The 22,319-nt window shown below is 33.4% G+C and overlaps 1 protein-coding gene across 2 annotated transcripts in view; it reads right to left on the bottom strand.

Moving 5' to 3' along the window:
- LOC142340814 (uncharacterized) overlaps positions 1-22,319 on the bottom strand; it is a 61,965-nt gene that overhangs the window by 14,879 nt on the left and 24,767 nt on the right. The window contains exons 2-4 of one of the 2 annotated variants that reach the window (XM_075391546.1): positions 16,355-17,686; positions 15,723-15,960; positions 2,235-2,381 (exon numbers count right to left, since the gene is read on the bottom strand). In XM_075391546.1, coding sequence (XP_075247661.1) covers positions 2,235-2,381; positions 15,723-15,960; positions 16,355-16,589 — 620 coding nt within the window. In that variant the 5' untranslated portion in view covers positions 16,590-17,686. Of the gene's footprint in view, positions 1-2,234; positions 2,382-15,722; positions 15,961-16,354; positions 18,089-22,319 lie in introns of both variants that reach the window. The other variant, XM_075391545.1, reaches the window with a different exon arrangement.

Raw genomic sequence — 22,319 nt, 5'->3', positions numbered from 1 at the left:
ACTCCAACTCCGACTTCAACTCCATCTCCGACTCCGTCTATGACTCCGACTTCGACTTGATGTTATGCATACGTTCAAGATGTCTCTTTAGATTTGATTTATAAATCGTCTGAAATTCGCACAGGTCACATTTCGTGGGTTCAATGCTATGTTGGTGGATTCTGGCCACATGTCTCGCAGCTATGTACTGCGCAAGTGATACGTAGTCATAATGCGCGCACTCATACCGTTTCTCCTTCCGTTCACTGAAAACAAGCTGCTCACTACTCGGCGCACGTCTTTTACGATATTTCTGTATAAGCGCGCCCCTTTCATTATCGGTGCCTATCATCTTCAATGTTAAAATGCCGTGGCATGATTTAGACTCCGCATCAGCAATTATGAACATGAATTCTCTCTCCTCGCACTCAATCACCGACTTATGTAATTCTAAGATCACTTCCATTCTTCCAATAAACAAAACTCAATCAACAGTTAACAGTGGCAACAGAGTCAGGAAAACAAGTTTCAATCAGATCTGAAATGCACAACATATAAAGATCATTGAGTCTACTTTTCAAAAACTGGAAAAAGATAAATATAAATAGACTGATTAACACCGGGATTGACACCCCACGGGCAAAAACCCGAAGCTTGTGCTACTTTTATATACATTGGTGCTTTCACATCTTTCATGTGGAAACGGTGGAGGTCGTCGGGGGTGGGTGTTGGTCGATGGCGGAGGTCGATGGCTGAGATCAGTGGAGGGGGGGGGGGGGGGGTTCGGTGGATGTCGATGTACGAGTTAGTTGTGGTTTAGTTAGTAGAAGTAGCTAGAAGCTCGTGGTGAGGGTATCGCCATTTTAAAATACTCATGCATGAGATCGAGTTATTCGAAATTTTCAAAATTTGCTATGTACAGTCTGTCAGTTCTTTGTATGTACAGTCTGATGTGAAACATTCTGTGCAGTGTTGACCAATAATGCAAATAAGGCTGCGAAGAAGAAGGACAGACTGGGATGTTTCCTAAACAGACTAGACTGGCAAAAGTATTTATACTGCTATTTGTTTGGTACAATAATGGTTACAATTGATTGTCAATGGTACAGCAATGAAACTCACTGCGACCAAAGTACGGGACGTAACCGAATTCCATGAGGGCAAAATAAGCCAAATGCAATTCAAGGCTGCCTTTGCGGTGTAATTTATTCTTTTTAGTGCTTCATGTTAACTGAAATCCAAGGGATTGTTTTTGGAAATAACATTTAACAACAAGTCAAATTTTTTAAACTTCAAGAAAGATTTTTTTCATCTGGGGTTCAATTTCCTCAAAAATTTTAAAGCCCTGTGCGTATTGACATAGACGGATAAGACCAATTGTTAGACCTCCAAAAATTGTAATGTCACATTAAAAACATCTATTCTGCTTCATGAAATACTTTTTTAACGAGTGCGTTAGCCAAACATCAGAGAAAAAAATGTTTAGATTTTGGATATATAATCTTTTGACTGCTCAGGGAAAAAATAAAATCTCAAGTAGCCATCTTGAAGTGAAATAATCCATACGAAATCCAATGCAGACAAGTTCCGAATTTGAGCCTGCACACACCATGAATGTATAAAATTTGTTTTTTAATTAAATCTAAAATGAATAAAAAGTTAAGGATATTGAGTTTTAGCTGGCTTAAATCAAATTGTATGGACATTTCGCGTGGGAATTTTTTACCATAATTGAAAAATAGCTAAACTATTCTTTAAATTGAAAAAAGAAGTTCATAAATCTTCCGTCACTGTTGTCCTTAATTAACTAACCTCTTTCTCATCTTGAGAAACAATTACTATAAACTGAGGTGTAGGGATTTTTTTGTCTCCTTTTAAACTGTACATTACATAAATGTTTATCAGCTTAATTGCTGTAAATCCAAACTGCAAAAAGGGTCTTAGAATGAAGTCATGAATTATCCGAATAATCTGAATTATTGTTAAATATAATTTGATAAATCAGTTGAAAGGTGCTCAATATGGCCTATAAAATTTTACCCCCATGTGAAAATCTGGCATTCGCCGCGAACAGGATATTGGTTCGTGCTACAGGCCAGAATTTTAAAATGACTTTGACTTTAGCAGAGTCACGCAACCTTGCTTGAAAGAGGCACCATGAAAGAAGTTTTATAATATGTCACACTGTATATAGGAACATTCTAGAAGATGGCAGAGCAGAGATGTGGCAGAGCAAGTGTTTTAATATAACTTACGTTTCGACCACCATGTCGAATCTGCTGAGGATGTAGTAGGGGTGTAGGGTGTTGTATTTGGGTGCCAGAACTCTCATATAGATTGCATCCTGCTCTATCCAGATTGAGGGCCCACGCACTATTATGATCGACATGCTCATGTTGTTCCTAAACACAATTATCCATTAGAGAGCTACGTTTTCAATCATGTTTTAAAAGTAATTGGGAATCGAGAAGAATATTGAACGGAGAGATCCGAGATGGTAGAAAGGACAAAAATAAATAAACTCCTTAGTTAGACATCATTTATGGAATCTTAGTTAATCACAAAGTTATAATCAGTTCAAATCATGAACAGATCAAATTGCCATTTGGACACATCTTGAAATTGCAACCCACGAAATTAGTAAGTAGGTAATAATGGAAACTTTTTTACTTCAATCTCTGACCTCTTACGTGACAGAGATCAATGGTTTGCGAAACCCGTCATACTGATACACAAAATATCGATGGCCGCGCAGCACATTCTAATGCCTATAGTGAAACAAAACAGCTTATACCAAGGTCTATTTAATGCCTGATTTTGTTAATCTCATGAATGCTTGATTTTGTTGTTTTTTGTTTTGGTTTCAATTGGCGCGAATTCAGTTAGTGCAGGACAACAGATCAGCTCATAATTGTATAATCGGAAACATTCATTTGTTAGTCAACAAACGAGTGCATAATTCATTATTCTGGCTGTTAAGTTCAGAAGATGCAATAACTGAAACGTTATATTCTGTTTACAACACCTTTTTAGATAGTTAGTATAAGACGACAGTCATTTTGTATTTGGAAACTTTTCATCAATTAGTCAACAAATTAGTGCAGAATTTATTATCAAGGAAATGTTGTTTTTTAATTAGAACTATTGAACAGCTAGAAGCTTTACACGAGGAGTTAAGGATTATGCGATTGTAAATGAAAGGTGTGAAATATTTGATAATCACAAACCTGCGTCTCAAATAGTGCAGGGGAGTTCTGTCAAAATCAAAATATGATTTATATATCATTCTATTCAAGATGAATGATGTTACATGATTGATTAATAGATGTATAAAATATCTGTTAAAATCGTTAAAGAAAGTTAACATTCACAACGCCGTTTTCTTATGTAAACAATCAGCTTTTAAAACCATTTCCTATAGAGACGTTCATATGAACATGAAATTATGATCCATCCCTCTTTTACTCGTTCTAGTTAGTTTATCATCAGACTTTAAAAATTAATTATTCAAATTTGGGCACTTTCCTAGTTCCCCCCATCCTTATATAGCCAATTGATTTGCATCCCCAGAAATTCAATTTTTGTTATTTGTCGATTTTGTTTTGATAACCGTAAAATGTCGGCATCACAGTTAAATTGAAGGTATTTTGCCCGCAATTTCTTGAGAAAATAGCTTGATATTTTTGAACAATATAGTTATCGAATTAATAAAAACACGCATTATTCAACTGACGTTTACATTATTTGCAAATTGTATTTTTTACATACACGTTAATTTCAAAACTTATTGTGAATGTCTTTTAATTTATTTGTATATGTGAGTTTATAGAGATACCAATATTATACTCTACTACTACATGAAAAAGTGGAGTGTGCAAATCGACGCGTGGGCAATAACAGAAAAGAGCCTGGCTATAATCAGACTTTGACTCTGCTCGGAGCCTGTCCACGTTCGTTTATTGTTCCGACCCCCACTTTAGTGGGTAGGAGGAACTATATACTCAACTTGGTTTTTTTTGTTCAGTCAATTTTGGCCGATCAATATATTCATCGTAGAGAACTATGAGTGGTATCATTGAACAGCCCGTCCAGCGTAGAATACGGAATTAAAAAGATTTTTTCGATTTTCGTGTTTTACAGGGAATTATCGAGGTTTAAACTTTTGTGAACGTTCGACTGTTTTTGTTCACATTTTCAGTAATTTTTGCTAAAATTTGGCACAATTTCGCTAATATAGTTAAAAATAAGTTAAAAAGTTTAACGGCATAGTGTTGTTGTTACCATTAGAGATAGAAGAACGTTTCTGAATTGTTTGATTGAAGTTTTTGCGGCTAAAATTTTTGATAAAATTTTCAAAATTCAAACTTTTTTCATCAAAAATGGCACAAAATATGCTTTTTTGGTCCATTTCGTTAAAGTTTGCCGGACTTAGTGACCTGGAAACCTTAAAACAGACTCCCTAATCTCAAAAAGAGCTCTAGTTGCAATTAGGCGCCGTATGAAAGTCTTCTGGAATTAAAATTTTTACCGTTTTTTTGCAGATTTGTCTCAATAATTATAAAAAACGCGTCGTTCTTTTTATTAATATTTGAAGAATTCCACGCAACAATTGGTCTAATTCGCAAACCCTTGGAACACTTGATCGATTTGCTGGGCACGCGACCAAATCAGGGAGAGATTCGACAATATCATGGAATCTTAGAATCAGAGACTTTTTGGTTTTTATTTTGATGCTGCCTTTTTCAAAATATTTTGCTTTAGTTATTTAATGTTAATTACTGACAATATTTCTTATTCACGGCTCCGTTAATGATCGCTCTAATTCAGGTAAATTTGAGGCCGAATGTGGAGATAGTTTGTTTTCAGAGAACCAAAGGGTTTTTATGGCTTTGAGGAAGAGTTTTAGTAAAAATTAACTTGATTCTTGTTTTTTGCGTTCAATTGTTATTCGTTTGGCAGCCTGAATTTTAAGTTCAACCACTCGAAAATCTAAATTTTTTCCTCAAGAGGTGCAGGTGGACCTTTTCTATTCATTCGGTTGTTATCTAAGGTCTCTTATTTTATTGAATGTATTTGTTTTAGGGAAATTTCTGTGATTTTTTGAACTTGTCAATTTTTTATAATATTTTAGTCAACATTTTGTTTATTCTGAGAAAATACAGATCTATCTCTCCTCCGTATTGAAGACAAACTAACTTTGTTGCCGATTGTTTTAACAGAAGGTTTTCTTGCTTTTGGTACTACGAATTTTCATACAAAATTTTCTGATTTTTGTGCATAATTTCCCATTTTTGCTCTTGTTTTGGTTTCTTTTGTAAATTGTAACATTATTTAACAATCTAACTGAAACAAACTTTACATCATCTGACACTGGACATCTTTTTGTTTTCTTAACATATGGTTTGAAGGGCTGCGACACCGTTCTCTTGCAGAAATGGGTAGATTTTTTTTATTTTTGCCCTTTATTTGTTGTTAATTTTTGTTGTCAAATGCCAAATATTGTGTAATTAAAGGTCTCAGTGGCCAACTATAGATAAACAAATGAATCCAACAACTGATACCTGTAAAGAGCTAATGGTTGTTTTGACATTCGATCTAAAATTCTAAAAAAAGAGTAAAAGTATTCTTCAACTTATCCTTTTTTGTTCTGGTTTGCGTTTTTTTTCGTATTATACAATGTTGTATCATTTTCGTAAATTAACCTCATTATTTACAGCTGTTTTTAATGATTTGTTGAATCAAACAATAATTTATCTGTTGTTTAAACGTTTTAAATGATGTCTTCAGGGCTTAGACAATTTGTTTCAGAAGATTTTTGTGAAGTTTAGATACTTTTCAGTTTTTGTGGTTTTTTTTGTGATAGTCGTTTTTCAAAGAGACGTTATGGTGATCAAAGAAGATGTTATATCCTCGGGTTTAATATCTTATAAATTTAATGGCTTCAAAACTGTGGTTTCGTAAATTTGTTTGTGAAAATTATTAGTTCAGCTTTTATTTAATGTTATCTTATAGTCTTGTCATTCAGTCTCATTAATAACAGTCGCAATTAATTTTCCGAGTATTTGTAAGACAAACTGTCAACTCTTTTAGTCGAAAGCTTGTGTTGGCTATGAATTTTGAAAAAATTTGTTTTTAATAAAGAAAAGAGATAGATTTTTGAGACCTGCCATTTTTATTTCTGTTAAATTGTAGCTAAGCATCTCTATATACAGTTCACAACATTTATCTATTGAAATACAATTTACTCTTCATAACCGTTTTATTTTCCTCAAATGGTCTTTCTTATTGGAACAACCAGTTTTGATAAAACCAATTTTCGTGATTTTTGCATATTTGCCCCATTTTGTAGGTTTTTGTTCTCTTTTCACAGTATCACAATAATGGCCTTTGTTTGATTTACAAATTTTGTTGCCCTCAATAAAGGCAAACGAAAATTTTTATTGTTTTTAGTGATCAGCTTAGAAATTAATTGATTGGGGGAACATCGTTTTCGTGCATAATTTTTCAGGCAAAATTTTAGTTGTTGCCTGTTTTTTGTTTTTTTTTGTTGTTGTTGCCTGTTTTTTTTGTATTCGAATGACATATCCTGGATAATGAAAGGCCTCAATTGCGTGCTCTCTATTGAGGTATAAAAGACTCTCTCAATGATTCCATTTGATGTGTAACGTTTCTAATCAGTTCGAATTTAATTATTTTTTTAAGAAAGCAATGTTTTAATAAACTTTGTCCGTTTTGCTTATTTCTAGTCAACTTATTGCCAAGTTCCATTGAGGAAAAGTCCGATATATTGTTCCAAAAAAGTGCCGGTTAATCTTTCAAGTATAAATTTAATCTGATGCCATTTTGATATGGTTAAAAAATGGACAAGGAATTTCGGTCGTAATTAATATTTGTAACTATTTGATTTTTTTGCCGTCTTTTCTGGTAGTCATGTTATAGTAGCCACAGGTCTCAAAAACCCTCTAGAGTAGATTGTTTTATTCTTTTAGTAGTTTGTTGAACGATATGTTGATATGTTAGTTTTTTTTTTATCTCTTCCTAATTTGGTAGACAATTAAGTGAAAAATGTAGATGAGACGGGGCGGAACCTAATGTGCGAACGCACATTACCGAGCCTCCTTGTTTATGAATGCACCACATTTGGAAGGAAGACCTCCATCGACTTGGATTTCAAAATTTATGATGTATGACAACCCTGACCTGAGTCTCAAGGCAATTTAACGCTGAATCCGCATATTTCAAGAGTAAAATCTTATTCAGTTATGAAACATTGCATCTCCGGAAAATATTAAGCTTTTTTCTTCATTCTGATTATACTAAGGATATAGAGTTATGCTAGGCTAAAGTTATCTTGCATAGTCCGAAAACTACTCATACCCACAAAATTAAGTCTAAGCAGAATAGTGTCATAATTTGTAGCTTGTAACGAAAATTGAATGTTACAAGTACCCACGGAGAGGATCCAATTGCATATAAAACAAAAATGGTGGCGGGGCTAAGCTGAACATATTATTTCTTCTGCCGTCAATTCTACTCAAAAATCAAGTCTACACAGATTAATTTGTGACATGCATAGAATACTGGCCATCCAAAAGAAGAATGTCTCTAGACTGATTTAGCCCAGATTTTCTCTGCCGCCAACATCCGGGAAAGCAGATTTTGACCGTATGATGAATATGAAAGTGATTAGGATTACTTTAGGGGTGAACTCTTTCTTACAATGTTTTTCTTTTGAGAGAAAAGTGAGCATGTTGATCACGTTGATAGCTTTTTTGCTGCTAGAAACTTGTGTATCTGACATTTCACCATCAAATTCTGAGAGTTAAAAAACCTATTACCGCTAATAACTCTATATTTAAAATTGCTTGGAGGAATTTACACAATGAGGTGTAAACATTTTGTCTATACTGAACAAAGCTCAAGGAGGTGGGACTGTATCCAAGTCAACTCTAATCAGACTCGAAGAAATAAAATAGAGAAAAAAATCTGGTTAGTTTTATCCTTAAACTTTTTGTTCAGCGCATTACTTTTACTAGATAACAGTTGAAATTTAACTACGCGCTTTCAGATGTTTGCAAACCTGAAAATATTATTTGTAAAAAACTTCGTGGAATGAATTATTATTGATTATTGTTTACACGTAGATAATTTCACATAGAAGCTGAGGAAAAGAAAACAAAAAGAACTATACGCGTGGTCCTACCCAGATCAAAATCTCCGCAAAAAAAATAAAGATAAGGTTCTGCCATATCAAGATGTTTAAGATCTATGGATCACAGAGATCTATTGTCAGACACTATTTCAGGAGAAACAGTTGATACGTTGATGACCTAGTTCAAAATCACATGAGATCGAAATCTTCTTCAAATTCAGTTATGATCAGATTTTATAAAATCTTCTTCAAAATCAGTTAAGATCCGATTTTAGTTCTGTTTCGATCACCAAGCCTATCATTTTGTACCTGAAAATTTGGATGCACTCCACTCCCCCCCAATTTGCCCTTCCCTTCCCCCTCCACTTGTTTGTTTTTAATGGCCTAATGAAGATTAAACTTGAACGAGGATCTAGACCTTAGTACAGAATTCTTATTCATTGTTTCTGTTCTGATTTTTTTTTACATTTTGAATGTGGGATTTAATTGATTCAGTGTTGGTGCTTGCCCGTGTCGAGCCCCCAGAGCCTATCAGGCCTGATTCAGAGATTTTACAGAGGCCAAGTATTTGCAGAGAGATATGGTAGATATGGTACGGATAAAGAAAGGTCATTGCTGACAATGCAGCTGGCTGAAAGCTGAAGATACAACATATGACTTTCTTTCAATAACCAGCAGAGACCTGACCGTCTCAAACATCCAAAGCTTTTTGAGCGGATATTTTTTACTGAACAAAATGCATAGAAAAAAAGAGATTTTTTTGGACCAGAATGAAAGTGACTAATAAAATTGAGGAAATGGCCACTTGTTCCGGTTCACCTTACCCGTGATCAATCTATATTTAGACTTCTGTCTCAGATCAGGTTTGAGCTATCCACGACAACAACATTGATCAGCCTCTTCTAATTATCCATACCAGTGATATATAAGATCAGACATCAGTGCAATCATTGTCTAGGCTCTTTGATCTAAAAACTTTGCCAAGGGTTTGGTCTGTTATTTACTGGTTTCTGTTCGCAAAAACGCTTTTATTTTTTGACATTTCTCAAAAACCATATTTGTACATCGGCCGACATTTCAATTTTTTTTTTCAAGATGAATGATGTTACATGATTGATTAATAGATGTATAAATTATCTGTTAAAATCGTTAGAGAAAGTTAACATTCACAACGCCGTTTTCTTATGTAAACAATCAGCTTTTAAAACCATTTCCTAGAGACGTTCATATGAACATGAAATTATGATCAATCCCTCTCTTACTCGTTCTAGTTAGTTTATCATCAGACTTTAAAAATTAATTGTTCAAATTTGGTCACTTTTCTAGTTCCCTCCATCCTTATATAGCCAATTGATTTGCACCCCCAGAAATTCAATTTTTGTTATTTGTCAATTTTGTTTTGATAACCGTAAAATGTCGGCATCACAGTTAAATTGAAGGTATTTTGCCCGCAATTTCTTGAGAAAATAGCTTGATATTTTTGGACAATATAATTATCGAATTAATAAAAACACGCATTATTCAACTGACGCTTACATTATTTGCAAATTGTATTTTTTCACATACACGTGAATTTCAAAACTTATTGTAAATGTCTTTTAATTTAATTGTATATGTGAGTTTATAGAGATACCAATATTATACTACTACTACTACTACTACATGAAAAAGTGGAGTGTGCAAATCGACGCGTGGGCAATAAAAGAAAAGAGCCTGGCTATAATCAGACTTTGACTCTGCTCGGAGCCTGTCCACGTTCGTTTATTGTTCCGACCCACACTTTGGTGGGTAGGAGGAACTAAATACTCAACTTGATTTTTTTTGTTCAGTCAATTTTGGCCGATCGATATATTCATCGTAGAGAATTGTGAGCGGTATCAATGAAAAGCCCGTCCAGTGTAGAATACGGAATTGAAAAGATTTTTTCGATTTTCGTGTTATACAGGGAATTATCGAGGTATAAAGTTTTGTGAACATTCGAATGTTTTTGTTCACATTTTCAGAAATTTTTGCTAAAATTTGGCACAATTTCGCTAATATAGTTCAAAATAAGTTAATATGTTTAACGGCACAGTGTTGTTGTTACCATTAGAGAAAGAGGAACGTTTCTGAATTGTTTGATTGAAGTTTTTGTGGCTAAAATTTTTGATAAAATTTTCAAAATTCAAATTATTTTCATCAAGAATGGCATAAAATATGCTTTTTTGGTCAACTTCGTTACAGTTTGCCGGACTTAGTGACCTGGAAACCTTAAAACAGACTCCCTAAACTCAAAAAGTATGAAAGTCTTCTGGAATTAAATTTTTTGCCGTTTTTTGCAGATTTGTCTCGATAATTATAAAAAAAGCGTCGTTCTTTTTATTAATATTTGAAGAATTCCACGCAACAATTGGTCTAATTCGCAAACCCTTGGAACACTTGATCGGTTTGCTGGACACGCGACAAAATCAGGGAGAGATTCGACAATATCATGGAATCTTAGAATCAGAGACTTTTTGGTTTTTATTTTGATGCTGCCTTTTTTCAAAATATTTTGCTTTTGTTTTTTAATGTTAATTACTGACAATACTTCTTATTCACGGCTCCGTTAATGATCGCTCTAATTTACGTAAATTTGAGGCTGCATGTAGTAAAAATTTGTTTTCAGAGAACCAAAGGGTTTTTATGGCTTTGAGGAAGAGTTTTAGTAAAATTTAACTTGATTCTTGTTTTTTGCGTTCAATTGTTATTCTTTTGGCAGCCTGAATTTTAGGTTCAACCACTCGAAAATCTAATTTTTTTCTCAAGAGGTGCAGGTGGATTTTTCCTTCGGTTGTTATCTAATGTCTCTTATTTTATTGAATGTATTTGTTTTAGGGAAATGTCTGTGATTTTTTGAACTTGTCAATTTTTTATAATATTTTAGTCAACATTTTGTTTATTCTGAGAAAATACAGGTCTATCTCTCCTCTGTATTGAAGACAAACTAACTTTGTTGCCGATTGTTTTAACAGAAGGTTTTCTTGCTTTTGGTACTACAAATTTTCATACAAAATTTTCTGATTTTTGTGCATAATTTCCCATTTTTGCTCTTGTTTTAATTTCTTTTGTAAATTGTAACATTATTTAACAATCTAACTGAAACAAACTTTACATCATTTGAGACTGAATATCTTTTTTTTTGTTTTCTTAATATATGGTTTGAAGGGCTGCGACACCGTTCTCTTGCAGAAATTGGTAGATTTTTTTTACTTTTGCCCTTTATTTGTTGTTATTTTTTGTTGTCATATGCCAAATATTGTGTAATTAAAGGTCTCAGTGGCCAACTATAGATAAAAAAATGACCTCAACAACTGATACCGGTAAAGAGCAAATGATTGTTTTGACATTCGATCTAAAATTCTAAAAAGAGAGTAATGGTATTCTTCAACTTATCCTTTTTGTTCTGGTTTGCGTTTTTTTTCGTATTATACAATGTTGTATCCTTTTCGTAAATTAGCCTCATTAGTTAGAGCTCTTTTTAATGATTTGTTGAATCAAACAATAATTTTTCTGTTGATTAAACATTTTATATGATGTCTTCAGGGCTTAGACAATTTGATTCAGAAGATTTTTGTGAAGTTTAGATACTTTTCAGTTTTTGTGGTTCTTCTTGTTGTCATTTTGTGATAGTCGTTTTTCAAAGAGACGTTATGGTGATCAAAGAAGATGTTATATCCTCGGGGTTAATATCTTATAAATTTAATGGCTTCAAAACTGTGGTTTCGTAAATTTGTTTGTGAAAATTGTTAGTTCAGCTTGTATTTAATATTATTTTATAGTCTTGTGATTTAGTCTCATTAATAACAGTCGCAAATAATTTTTCGAGCATTTGTAAGTCATACTGTCAACTCTTTTAGTCGAAAGCTTATGTTGGCTATGAATTTTAAAAAAAATTGTTTTTAATAAAAAAAAGAGATAGATTTTTGAGACCTGCCAATTTTATTTCTGTTAAATTGTAGCTAAGCATCTCTATATACAATTCACATCATTTATCTATTGAAATACAGTTTGCTCTTCATAACCAATTTATTTTCCTCAAATGGTCTTTCTTATTGGAACAACCAGTTTTCATAAAACCAATTTTTGTGATTTTTGCATATTTGCCCTTTTTTCAGGTTTTTGTTCTCTTTTCACAGTATCACAATAATGGGCTTTATTTGATTTACAATTTTTGTTGCCCTCAATAAAAGCAAACGAAAATTTTTATTGTTTTTAGTGATCAGCTTAATATTTAATTGATTGGGGGAACCTCGTTTTCGTGCATAATTTTTCAGGCAAAATTTTAGTATTTGCCTGTTTTTTGTCGTTTTTTTTTGTAGTCGAATGACATATCCTGGATAATGAAAGGCCTCAGTTGCTCTCTATTGAGGTATAAAAGACTCTCTCAATGATTTCATTTGATGTGTAATGTTTCTAATCAGTTCGAATTTAATTCTTTTTTTAAGCAATGTTTTAATAAACTTTGTCCCTTTTGCTTATTTCTAGTCAACTTGTTGCCAAGTTGCATTGAGGAAAAGTCCGATATATTGTTCCAAAAAGGTGCCGGTTAATCTTCCAAGTATAAATTTTATCTGATGCCATTTTGATTTGGTTATTAGTGGTTTTCAAAAAATTAAAAAGAAATTTTGGTCGTAATGAATATTTGTAACTATTTGATTTCTTTGCCGTCTTTTCTGGTAGTCATGTTATGGTAGCCACAGGTCTCAAAATCCTCTAGAAAAGATTGTTTTTTTGTTTTAGTAGTTTGTTGAACGATATGTTGATATGTTAATTTTTTTATCTCTTCCTCATTTGGTAGACAATTAAGTGAAAAATGTAGATGAGCAGGGGCGGAACCTAATGTGCGAACGCACATTACCGAGCCTCCTTGTTTATGAACGCACCACATTTGGAAGGATGACCTCCACAGACTTGGTTTTCAAAATTTATGATGTATGACAACCCTGACCTGAGTCTCAAGGCAATTTAACGCTGAATCTGCACATTCCAAGGGTAAAATCTTATTCAGTTATGAAACATTGCATCTCCGGAAAATATTAAACTTTTTAGGGGCAGTTTTTCTTCATTCTGATTATACTAAGGATATAGAGTTATCCTAGGCTAAAATTATCTTGCATAGTCCGAAAACTACTCATACCCACAAAATTAAGTCTAAGCAGAATAGTGTCATAATTTGTAGCTTGTAACTGGTAATTATTATAGTAGTATCCAAACTCTTTTTGCTAGTTTGTAGGCATTTACCACAAAACCCATTCAGATAAGCGGTTATGACTTGCTACGAAAATTGAATGTTACAAGTACCCACGGAGAAGATCCAACCGCATATAATACAAAAATGGTGGCGGGGCTAAGCTGAACATATTATTCCTTCTGCCGTCAATTCTACTCAAAAATCAAGTCTACACAGATTAATTTGTGACATGCATAGAATACTGGCCATCCAAAAGACGAATGTCTCTAGACTGATTTAGCGCAGATTTTCTCTGCCGCCAACATCCGGGAAAGCAGATTTTGACCGTATGATGAATATGAAAGTGATTAGGATTACTTTAGGGGTGAACTCTTTCTTACAATGTTTTTCTTTTGAGAGAAAAGTGAGCATGTTGATCACGTTGATAGCTTTTTTGCTTGCTAGAAACTTGTGTATCTGACATTTCAGCATCAACTTTTGAGAGTTAAAAAACCTATTACCGCTAATAACTCAATATTTAAAATGGCTTGGAGGAATTTACACAATGAGGTGTAAACATTTTGTCTATAGTGAACAAAGCTCAAGGAGGTGAGAATCTACCCAAGTCAACTCTAATCAGACTCGAAGAAATAAAATAGAGAAAAAAAATCTGGTTAGTTTTATCCTTAAACTTTTTGTTCAGCGCATTACTTTCACTAGATAACAGTTGAAATTTAACTACGCGCTTTCAGATATTTGCAAACCTGAAAATATTATTTGTAAAAAACTTGATGGAATGGATTTTTTTTTATTATTGTTTACACGTAAATAATTTCACATAGAAGCGGAGGAAATAAAACAAAAAGAACTATACGCGTGGTCCTACCTAGATCAAAATCTCCGCAAAAATAAATAAAGATAAGGTTCTGCCATATCAAGATGTTTAAGATCTATGGATCACAGAGATCTATTGTCAGACACTATTTCAGGCGAAACAGTTGATACGTTGATGACCTAGTTCAAAATCACATGAGATCAAAATCTTCTTCAAAATCAGTTATGATCAGACTTTATCAAAATCTTGGCTCTATTCTGTCCCACAGAGTTTTTAAACGCACCCCAGTTAAATTATATTTTGTTATATAGCACGTTACTATGTAAGAAAATATAACGTGCTCCTGGGGGGCGTAAAAAATATAAGCTCACTAAGGTTTGGGGTCAAAACAGAATAGATCCAAAATCTTCTTCAAAATCAGTTATGATCAGATTTTTTCAAAATCTTCTTCAAAATCAGTTAAGATCCGATTTTAGGTCTATTTCGATCTCTGAGCCTATCGTTTTTGTATGTGAAATTTTGGACGCACCTCACTCCCCCCTCCCCTCCTCCTCTTCTGGCTTGTTTTTGATGGTCTATTGAAGATTAAGTTTAAACGAGGATCTTGACCTGAGTACTCAATTGTTTCTGTTCAGAACTTTTCAGCTTTCTGAATGTGAGATTTAATTGATTCAGTGTTGGTGCCTACCCGGATCGAGCCCCCAGAGCCTATCAGGCCTGATTCAGAGATTTTACAGAGGCCAAGTATTTGCAGAGAGATATGGTAGATATGGTACGGATAAAGAAAGGTCATTGCTGACAATGCAGCTGGCTGAAAGCTGAAGATACAACACATGACTTTCTTTCAATAACCAGCAGAGACATGACCGTCTCAAACATCCAAAGCTTTTTGAGCGGATATTTTTTACTGAACAAAATGCATAGAAAAAAAAGATTTTTTTGGACCAGAATGAAAGTGACTAATAAAATTGAGGAAATGTGCCACTTGTTCCGGTTCACCTTACCCGTGATCAATCTATATTTAGACTTCTGTCTTAGATCAGGCTTGAGCTATCCACGACAACAACATTGATCAGCCTCTAATTATCCATACCAGTGATATATCTGATCAGACATCAGTGCAATCATTGTCTAGGCTCTTTGATCTAAAAACTTTGCCAAGGGTTTGGTCTGTTATTTACTGGTTTCTGTTCGCAAAAACGCTTTTATTTTTTGACATTTCTCAAAAACCATATTTGTACATCGGCAGACATTTCAATTTTTTTTCTAAATTTTCAAGATTTATTATGATTTAAGTATTTATGAAAAAAGGTTGTCCGAGCTTATTCTGCTAAGTTTTTGAACAAAAATGCTTAGAATAGTGAGACAGTATACTGATATAGCGTTTTTACTATTGTAAGAATGACGAATCAGTACTGGTTTACTATGATATCATAAAATTCATATCATAAAGCGCATCATATCATAAAATTCTGCTACTCTAGTAGAACATATTAAACCTATGCAACTAATTTGGTCTGCTCAGAATAAATCTCTCCTTCAAAAAAATTTAAAATCGAACTTACTCAGCGCCCTTTTTCTCCATGAGTCTCTTAATAGAAGACGTGAATGAAGATTCAGCGTCAAACTGCTCGTGAAGTTCGTCCCAGTTCTGAATCATACTTTCGTCAAACTCAATGTTGAAGCTTTTGGAGATACAAGACTGACTGTCTGCCAGCATCCCCGCAAAGTCAGAGGCTCCAGCCACTAACTTCACATTGCTACACACGTCCAGTTCAAAGTCCACTCCGTAAAACAAGAAACCTAGGCAAGCAAAATGATGTCATAATTAAAACATGTCAAGACTCAAGTTGCCACAATGAATATATATTGGATGATTTAAATTTTAGGTCTTTAGAGGTTAGTTTATTCATACTTCTGTACAATTGAACATGAACTGGACGTTTCTTACACTTGATCTATTTAAAATTAACTGATCAGACTTCTAAACTTCTCTTTTCTCATCAATCTGCTAAACGACCGTTCGATAAAAAATTCCTCGCCTAGTTACCACCCACCCCCACCCAAACTGTCTACGAAGGAAGTAGTTTTAGTAAAAATTGAAATTACGAGATGAACACTCAAGTTTTGAACAGTTTTTTGCGAGCCTGAAAGGTCATGAAAATATTTTCGCTAAAATGTAAAAAAACGTGCTCACATGGATGGACGTGTTCGTTCACACTCTTGAGCTGAAAACTGGTCACTTTCTCCCCACTGACTATAAAAGAGCGAATTGTAGTCGCAATTGAGAGAAGCAGACAGGCGAGTAGCAACAAGTAGAAGATACCCTCCACACAATCAGAGAGGGTTAAACAACTCAACTTCTCGCCCAGTTTGCAACAGATACAGGCGTGAACGGGTTCACTTTTACCCTTTTGTTTATCACTTGTCATCGTAAATTATCGATTTAAAATCAATATTTTGAGCTCAATTCTGAAGCATTAAATGTGAAATTGAAAGCTAATCAAGTGGAAATTTCGTATGATTTCACCACGGTTTCCAAACTAAAGTGGATATGTGGTAACTAAAATGGAAAATCGAAGCGGAAATTGTCCATTTTTCCATGTTTTACTAAGGTTTGAGCCCAAAATTTAAACGTGGAAAACGATAACTCCCCGTTTTCAGCGGTGGATTTATAGTACAAACCTCGGCTCAGAAAAGAAAAAGATCAATCATAAATACGATCATTCTAACAAGACATTTTAATATGCCATTCCTGTAACATGGGTAAAGCGATTTGTAACAAATTAACGTTGCAGCATTTTAACCATTAGCAATTTATAACAAGATAACCGTTATAACCGTTATAAATTACAGAAATTTATTAAAAGAGTCCGCTTCATCGAAATGGCAGAATTTGTAAGGTTTTGTGGTATAAATGCAAGCTTTTACCAAAGCTATAGCTGGATATCTCCGCTATACAAGCAAAAATGCGCTGCTAAGACTTCCTTATTTATCGTGGATAAATTGTGGCTAAATTGAATACAAATGCATCTTATACTCTGATTTAAATAATTAAAAGAGCTGCTTTTCAAATCAATGTTAACAAATTTTAATCGGAAATCTCTTCAGCTTGTTTGAAGTGTGATCCCAGACATTCCTGTGGAAAACTGGGAAGCACCTTGATTAGTTTGAGGAATGTTTAATAATCGAATTATTGTGCACGGAACAGCTGCAGTTGTGTTTGAACAAATAACAAAGTACGGCAAAAATAAACAATTTGTGTACTCTTTACAACACGAATGGGCAGGATTTCATCAAATATATTGCGTCTAATAAGGCCAAATTTTTCCGCGAAAATTTGTTCCAACTTTGTCGGGAAAATTTCAAGGGCGGGAACAACTTTCATGTAATGTGTTTAGCTGAAAAGTAAGCCATAACTTTGTCTGATGAACGGTAATAAAATATGATAAAATATATTTTGTTAAATCAACTTTTTTCCTCAAAAGCGGAAGCTAGCCAAAAATTCCGTAAGTTATTGCAAAGACACCTGAAAAGTTTTTTGTTGCCACAAAAACTGAAATCGATTTAATAGCTTTTTTGTGGCTCATTTAATCCGCCACTCATTTTTGTTTATATTCAGTTCATAAATTGGACAATAATTCATATACACACCGTTTAATATTTTATAATCCTAGTTAGTGAAAATAATGATATGAATATTATAATAAACAGCTAAAGTCGGAGTAATAAGACATAATTCCCTAAAACAGAGTAACGTGGCTGTTATAATTTGTACGTTCGAAAGGAAAATTAGAAAAGGCTAAATAAACAACAAACAACAAATAGCAACAGACCACAACTGTGAACGGGATTTGAGACTGATAATGCTAGCTCAGGATATTAAATAAAAAACGGACAATTAAAGTTGTCAAAATTTTGACCTCTCCGCCTGAAAGGCTCTATTGAATCGATTTGGTTGATTTTGACTGACGCGGAATTTCTGTGCACAAAAATTGCAGCAAAATGTATTACAATTTTTAGAGCTGGTCACTCAACGTTGATTTTTTTTTCAATTTTGTGCCTGAAAATCAATAATTGAAGATACTTTAATTTAGTGAGAAATTAATTTTTCAATTCTATCGGTTTTTTGACATTCATTTATATTTTTGTGTCTAAGAAATGAATGCCGCGGAAAAAAATCCCCCATATTAAATTTGTATTCTCGTCCCGATAATTTGTTCGGTTATGATAGCTAGTTTCATATCAAGACCCATGGGCCGCTAAGGCATGGCCGGCCCGCGAGGTATGGCCAAGCGCGCTATATACGCAGCGTTTTAAAAGTAAAGTGGGGATTTATAAGCGTGGGGGTTTATTTCCTATCTAAAATTAAGTGGGAGTTTCTTCCGCGGGTTTTCTTCTGAAACCGATATTTTGGTTAATTTTAGTATCTTTCAATTGTATCTTTTTAACTAGCCTTGATGGCTTTGCTATATTTCTATCTAACTGAATTAAGAACGCACCATTTTATAATGAGAATACATATATTCAAAAGCTTGAGATGTATAAACTTTCCATTATAAATAAAGCTACAGGGAAATTTATTTCAAAGTGTAAAATATTCAAAGCGAAAAATTTCAAATAGAATAATGTAAAATTTTTGTAAAGAGAAGGCTTTGGAAGCAGGTGTAAAACATTGATTGATTAATAACTTCATTAGTTAACGGGACGCAGATTAGATTATACCTCTGCCCCCCAAATAATGGGAAAAGATTCCACAAATTCTGAACTTCCTTCCCGATGGAATTCGTTCGGGTTAATTACATACTGGGAAGTTTATCACAGCAATACATCTTTTAAGAGCATAGCGAAAGCAGGGCTTGAAAAAGGGATATAATGGTAAAAAAATGGATAAGTTTCCTTGCAAATATGTGTCTATTAAATGCATTATTTTTGCAAATTGTTGCATATAGTTTATGAAAATTTGTTGAAATTTTATTTTATTTTTTACAAAAAAAAGGTTTTAAGTTAGCAAACTTTTGTTCATTATTTTCGGAGCATTTTTCGTACCCTCGTGAGTGATAACATGTTTTTATAAATCATAACAGAGCTTTAAGTTAGAAAAAAATGTCTTTTTTGTTAGACTCCACTTTTGTAGACTAAAAACAAAATCGATTTTTACCACACTGTTGTGTGAATGAAGTTTTCTTTATAAAACAAACAATCGAACCGGAGCCAGACACTTAAATTGAAATCGAAAAAGACTGAGATTGTTTATTAAAGGCATTAAAGGCGTCCCAGGAATTTATGGAATTGCATTAAAAATACATTAAATTGTTTGTCAGCAGAGGTGCTGTCAATTATGTCAAAATATTCTGAGAATTTTTGAGAAAAAAATCAAGGGAAAATAGTATTATTGTGAACAAGCTGCCATGTTTAATAGAAGCTCAATAAATAAGTAAAGATTAATCGCAGTTTACGCTCAGAATTTGTGGAACACAAATTTATTGCTTGAAACGGCTGAAATTAAGAATGACGGAAGCTTCAGATGAAATTGATGAAAAGTATTGTTTTACAAATTGGATCAAACAACAATTTTTTGAATTCATTCAAAACTTATATAGAACAAGTCCAAAAAATTTATTCAGAGGGAAGGGAAGTTCTTTCAAGACGATGTTCATATTGCAAGATCTTGCAAGACTATAGTTATTTTGCTCAATGTTTCGAGGCAAATTACAAATTTTTATCCTGAGAGATTCTTTTAAATGCATTCCTATCATGTTCGCTCTGCATTTTTCCTATTAAGCACATGTTTCAATGTGCTTCAAAATTTTGCATGATTTAGTTGCGTGTGTTTTAAGAAATCCAAAATCCACGGAATACCTTTAATTTCGTCAGAATGGAGTAAACTGATCCATCATACATCAGTGTTAAAACAAAATGATATCCTTTTAGAAGCTTAGTGCGCTGTTTTTGTTTTTAGGCAACTTCCCATCTACAGATGGCCCGGGTTGAGGTGTCAGCTCCGAGTCGGAAACATAAGTTAACCTTGCACGACCTTGCAAAACGATGTTTCTTCTTGCAAGATTCTTGCTCGGTCCTGAAAGATTAACTTTTTTGCAGGAGATTGGCTACAAAAAGCAAAAAAGCGCTCAAAAATGTTCAAGATCAACTTTTTTTTGCAAGAATCAGCCAAGATCGTGCAAGATTAACTTTTGTTCTCAACTAGGAAACGCAAGAAATTGCTAAAGTGGTAATAATTGCTCTGAATGCGGTGAATGATTGTAAGAATTGTGGTTTTTATCGCTGAATGCGGTGGAAGCGGTGGAAATGAAATTTTCGCCGCTACAAACAACCAATCTTATAAAATTTTACCACATGTTTTCGATAAAGTGAAAGTGTATCTGAGAATGAATCTGGAGAATTTAAGGTCAAAAGAAATATCGTAGAAGTAAGTGACAGGTGGTGCAGAGGAATACGAATAAAAAACATCGACTAATATCCTTTTAACTTATACCTATCATTTTTTTAAACATTTCTTCATCGTTTTTTTCATTTTTGAAAACATAGGTTACTTTAATATATTTCTATTTTAGATTCGTTTAAATTTTTATATTTTAGCCATATTGATATAAATAGTTGCCCTATTAAACATCGCTGCCCAAGTTGGCGTTATTTGCTGATACCATGTTCCAATAAATTGGATATTTTCACGATGAAAAACCTTTACAAGATCGCATGAATGGAAGTTCCAACGGAAGTTCTGAACTAGAGATTTTGATTTTATAAAAACGGTTTTGAGGTTTGAATATTAGCTAGCGGATAATATTGTCTCCGTCAAGCATTTTCATTACCGTCGGCAGTTTAAAATCAGCAACCTTTCATAAGAGAAAATGAAATTTAATATAGTCTGCCGTGCAAATAAAGTAATAAAAATAGGACCAACATAATTGGCATTGACACAAAAGATCGCACTTCCATGCTTTGGTAACTTTTTAAGAAGAGAAATAAGAAAAATTTATTTTAAGAGGCTCCACAAATCTTTTTTTTTTAGAATTTGATTTAAAGAATTCAATAAATTGCACAAATGGGTTCAATGGTTTCAATAAACAAAATTGGTACCTATTGAAATTGTGTTAAAAAACTCCTAATTTTTGCTTTAAATTGATTTCCAGGCAAATTATTTACACTGAAGATTTCTAAAGAAGTTTTTGAGAGAGAGAGAGAGAGAAACTAAAAATTGGAACGCTAAATTTGTAAATTTTTTAGTGTAATTATGTTATGAACTTAAAGCTGTCATTAAATTGAAGTTGGAAAGCGTTAAAAGACAGCCAATTTTGTGGTCGTTCTATTATATTTTTTGACGATAGGGAGCGCAAAAAACACTAATTTTGCAAGTCATCGGTACCACAAACTTAATGATTAAAACGCAGTTGTTCATAGTTCTATAATTAAATTATTTTTTTTGCTTGGGGACAGAAAAAAATTCACAATTGCACGCGCTGTAAATGAAAGCAATTTGAATTTCTTGTTCGAATCTATTTAAAATTCAGTAATCAGTGAAACGTCGTGAAACTCATTTGATGAAGATGAAGTCTCACAGAAAACACCTGTTTGTTAATTTTATTGAACGAAGGAACAAAAAAAACGTTTTCAAGAACGAGCGAGATACTGGTCAAACATTTTTGAGAAATAAAACAGCCAAATTTTTTATGTAAGGAAAATTAATCCCGTTGTTTTTTCCAGTACAAAATTTTAAATTAAAGTTAGAAACGTCGTGAAAATCTTTTTTTAAAGACAAAGCCCAGAGGCATCACCTTTTTGTTCAATTTATTGAAAGAAGCAAGCAAAAAACCTTTTTAAAAAAGAACGAGGCACTGGTCAAACATTTTCATAAAATTAAAGTGGCTAAACTTTTCCTGTAAGGAATATTATTCATGTTGTTTTTCCAGTACTGAATTTTAATTTTAAGTTAGAGAATTATCGTTCTGCGACACATATATAATTTCTGAAATTGCTAGTATTTCGTTCGAAGGGTACAAGTTTAAACTCCTTGAGCAGACGCGTGTTTTAACATTATTTTAATTTTTGTTTGAAATGTTATTTTTCTAATTTTCAGAGGAAATTATTGTCAGTCACCTCATAATGCTCTCAAATTGTCAGAAGCATCTAATCCAAACTTG

This window comes from Convolutriloba macropyga, chromosome 6, assembly GCF_964194025.1.
Source record: "Convolutriloba macropyga chromosome 6, txConMacr16.3, whole genome shotgun sequence".
In the NCBI taxonomy this organism is placed as follows: Eukaryota; Metazoa; Xenacoelomorpha; order Acoela; family Convolutidae; genus Convolutriloba; species Convolutriloba macropyga.
This window is presented reverse-complemented; position numbering and strand designations above follow the sequence as displayed.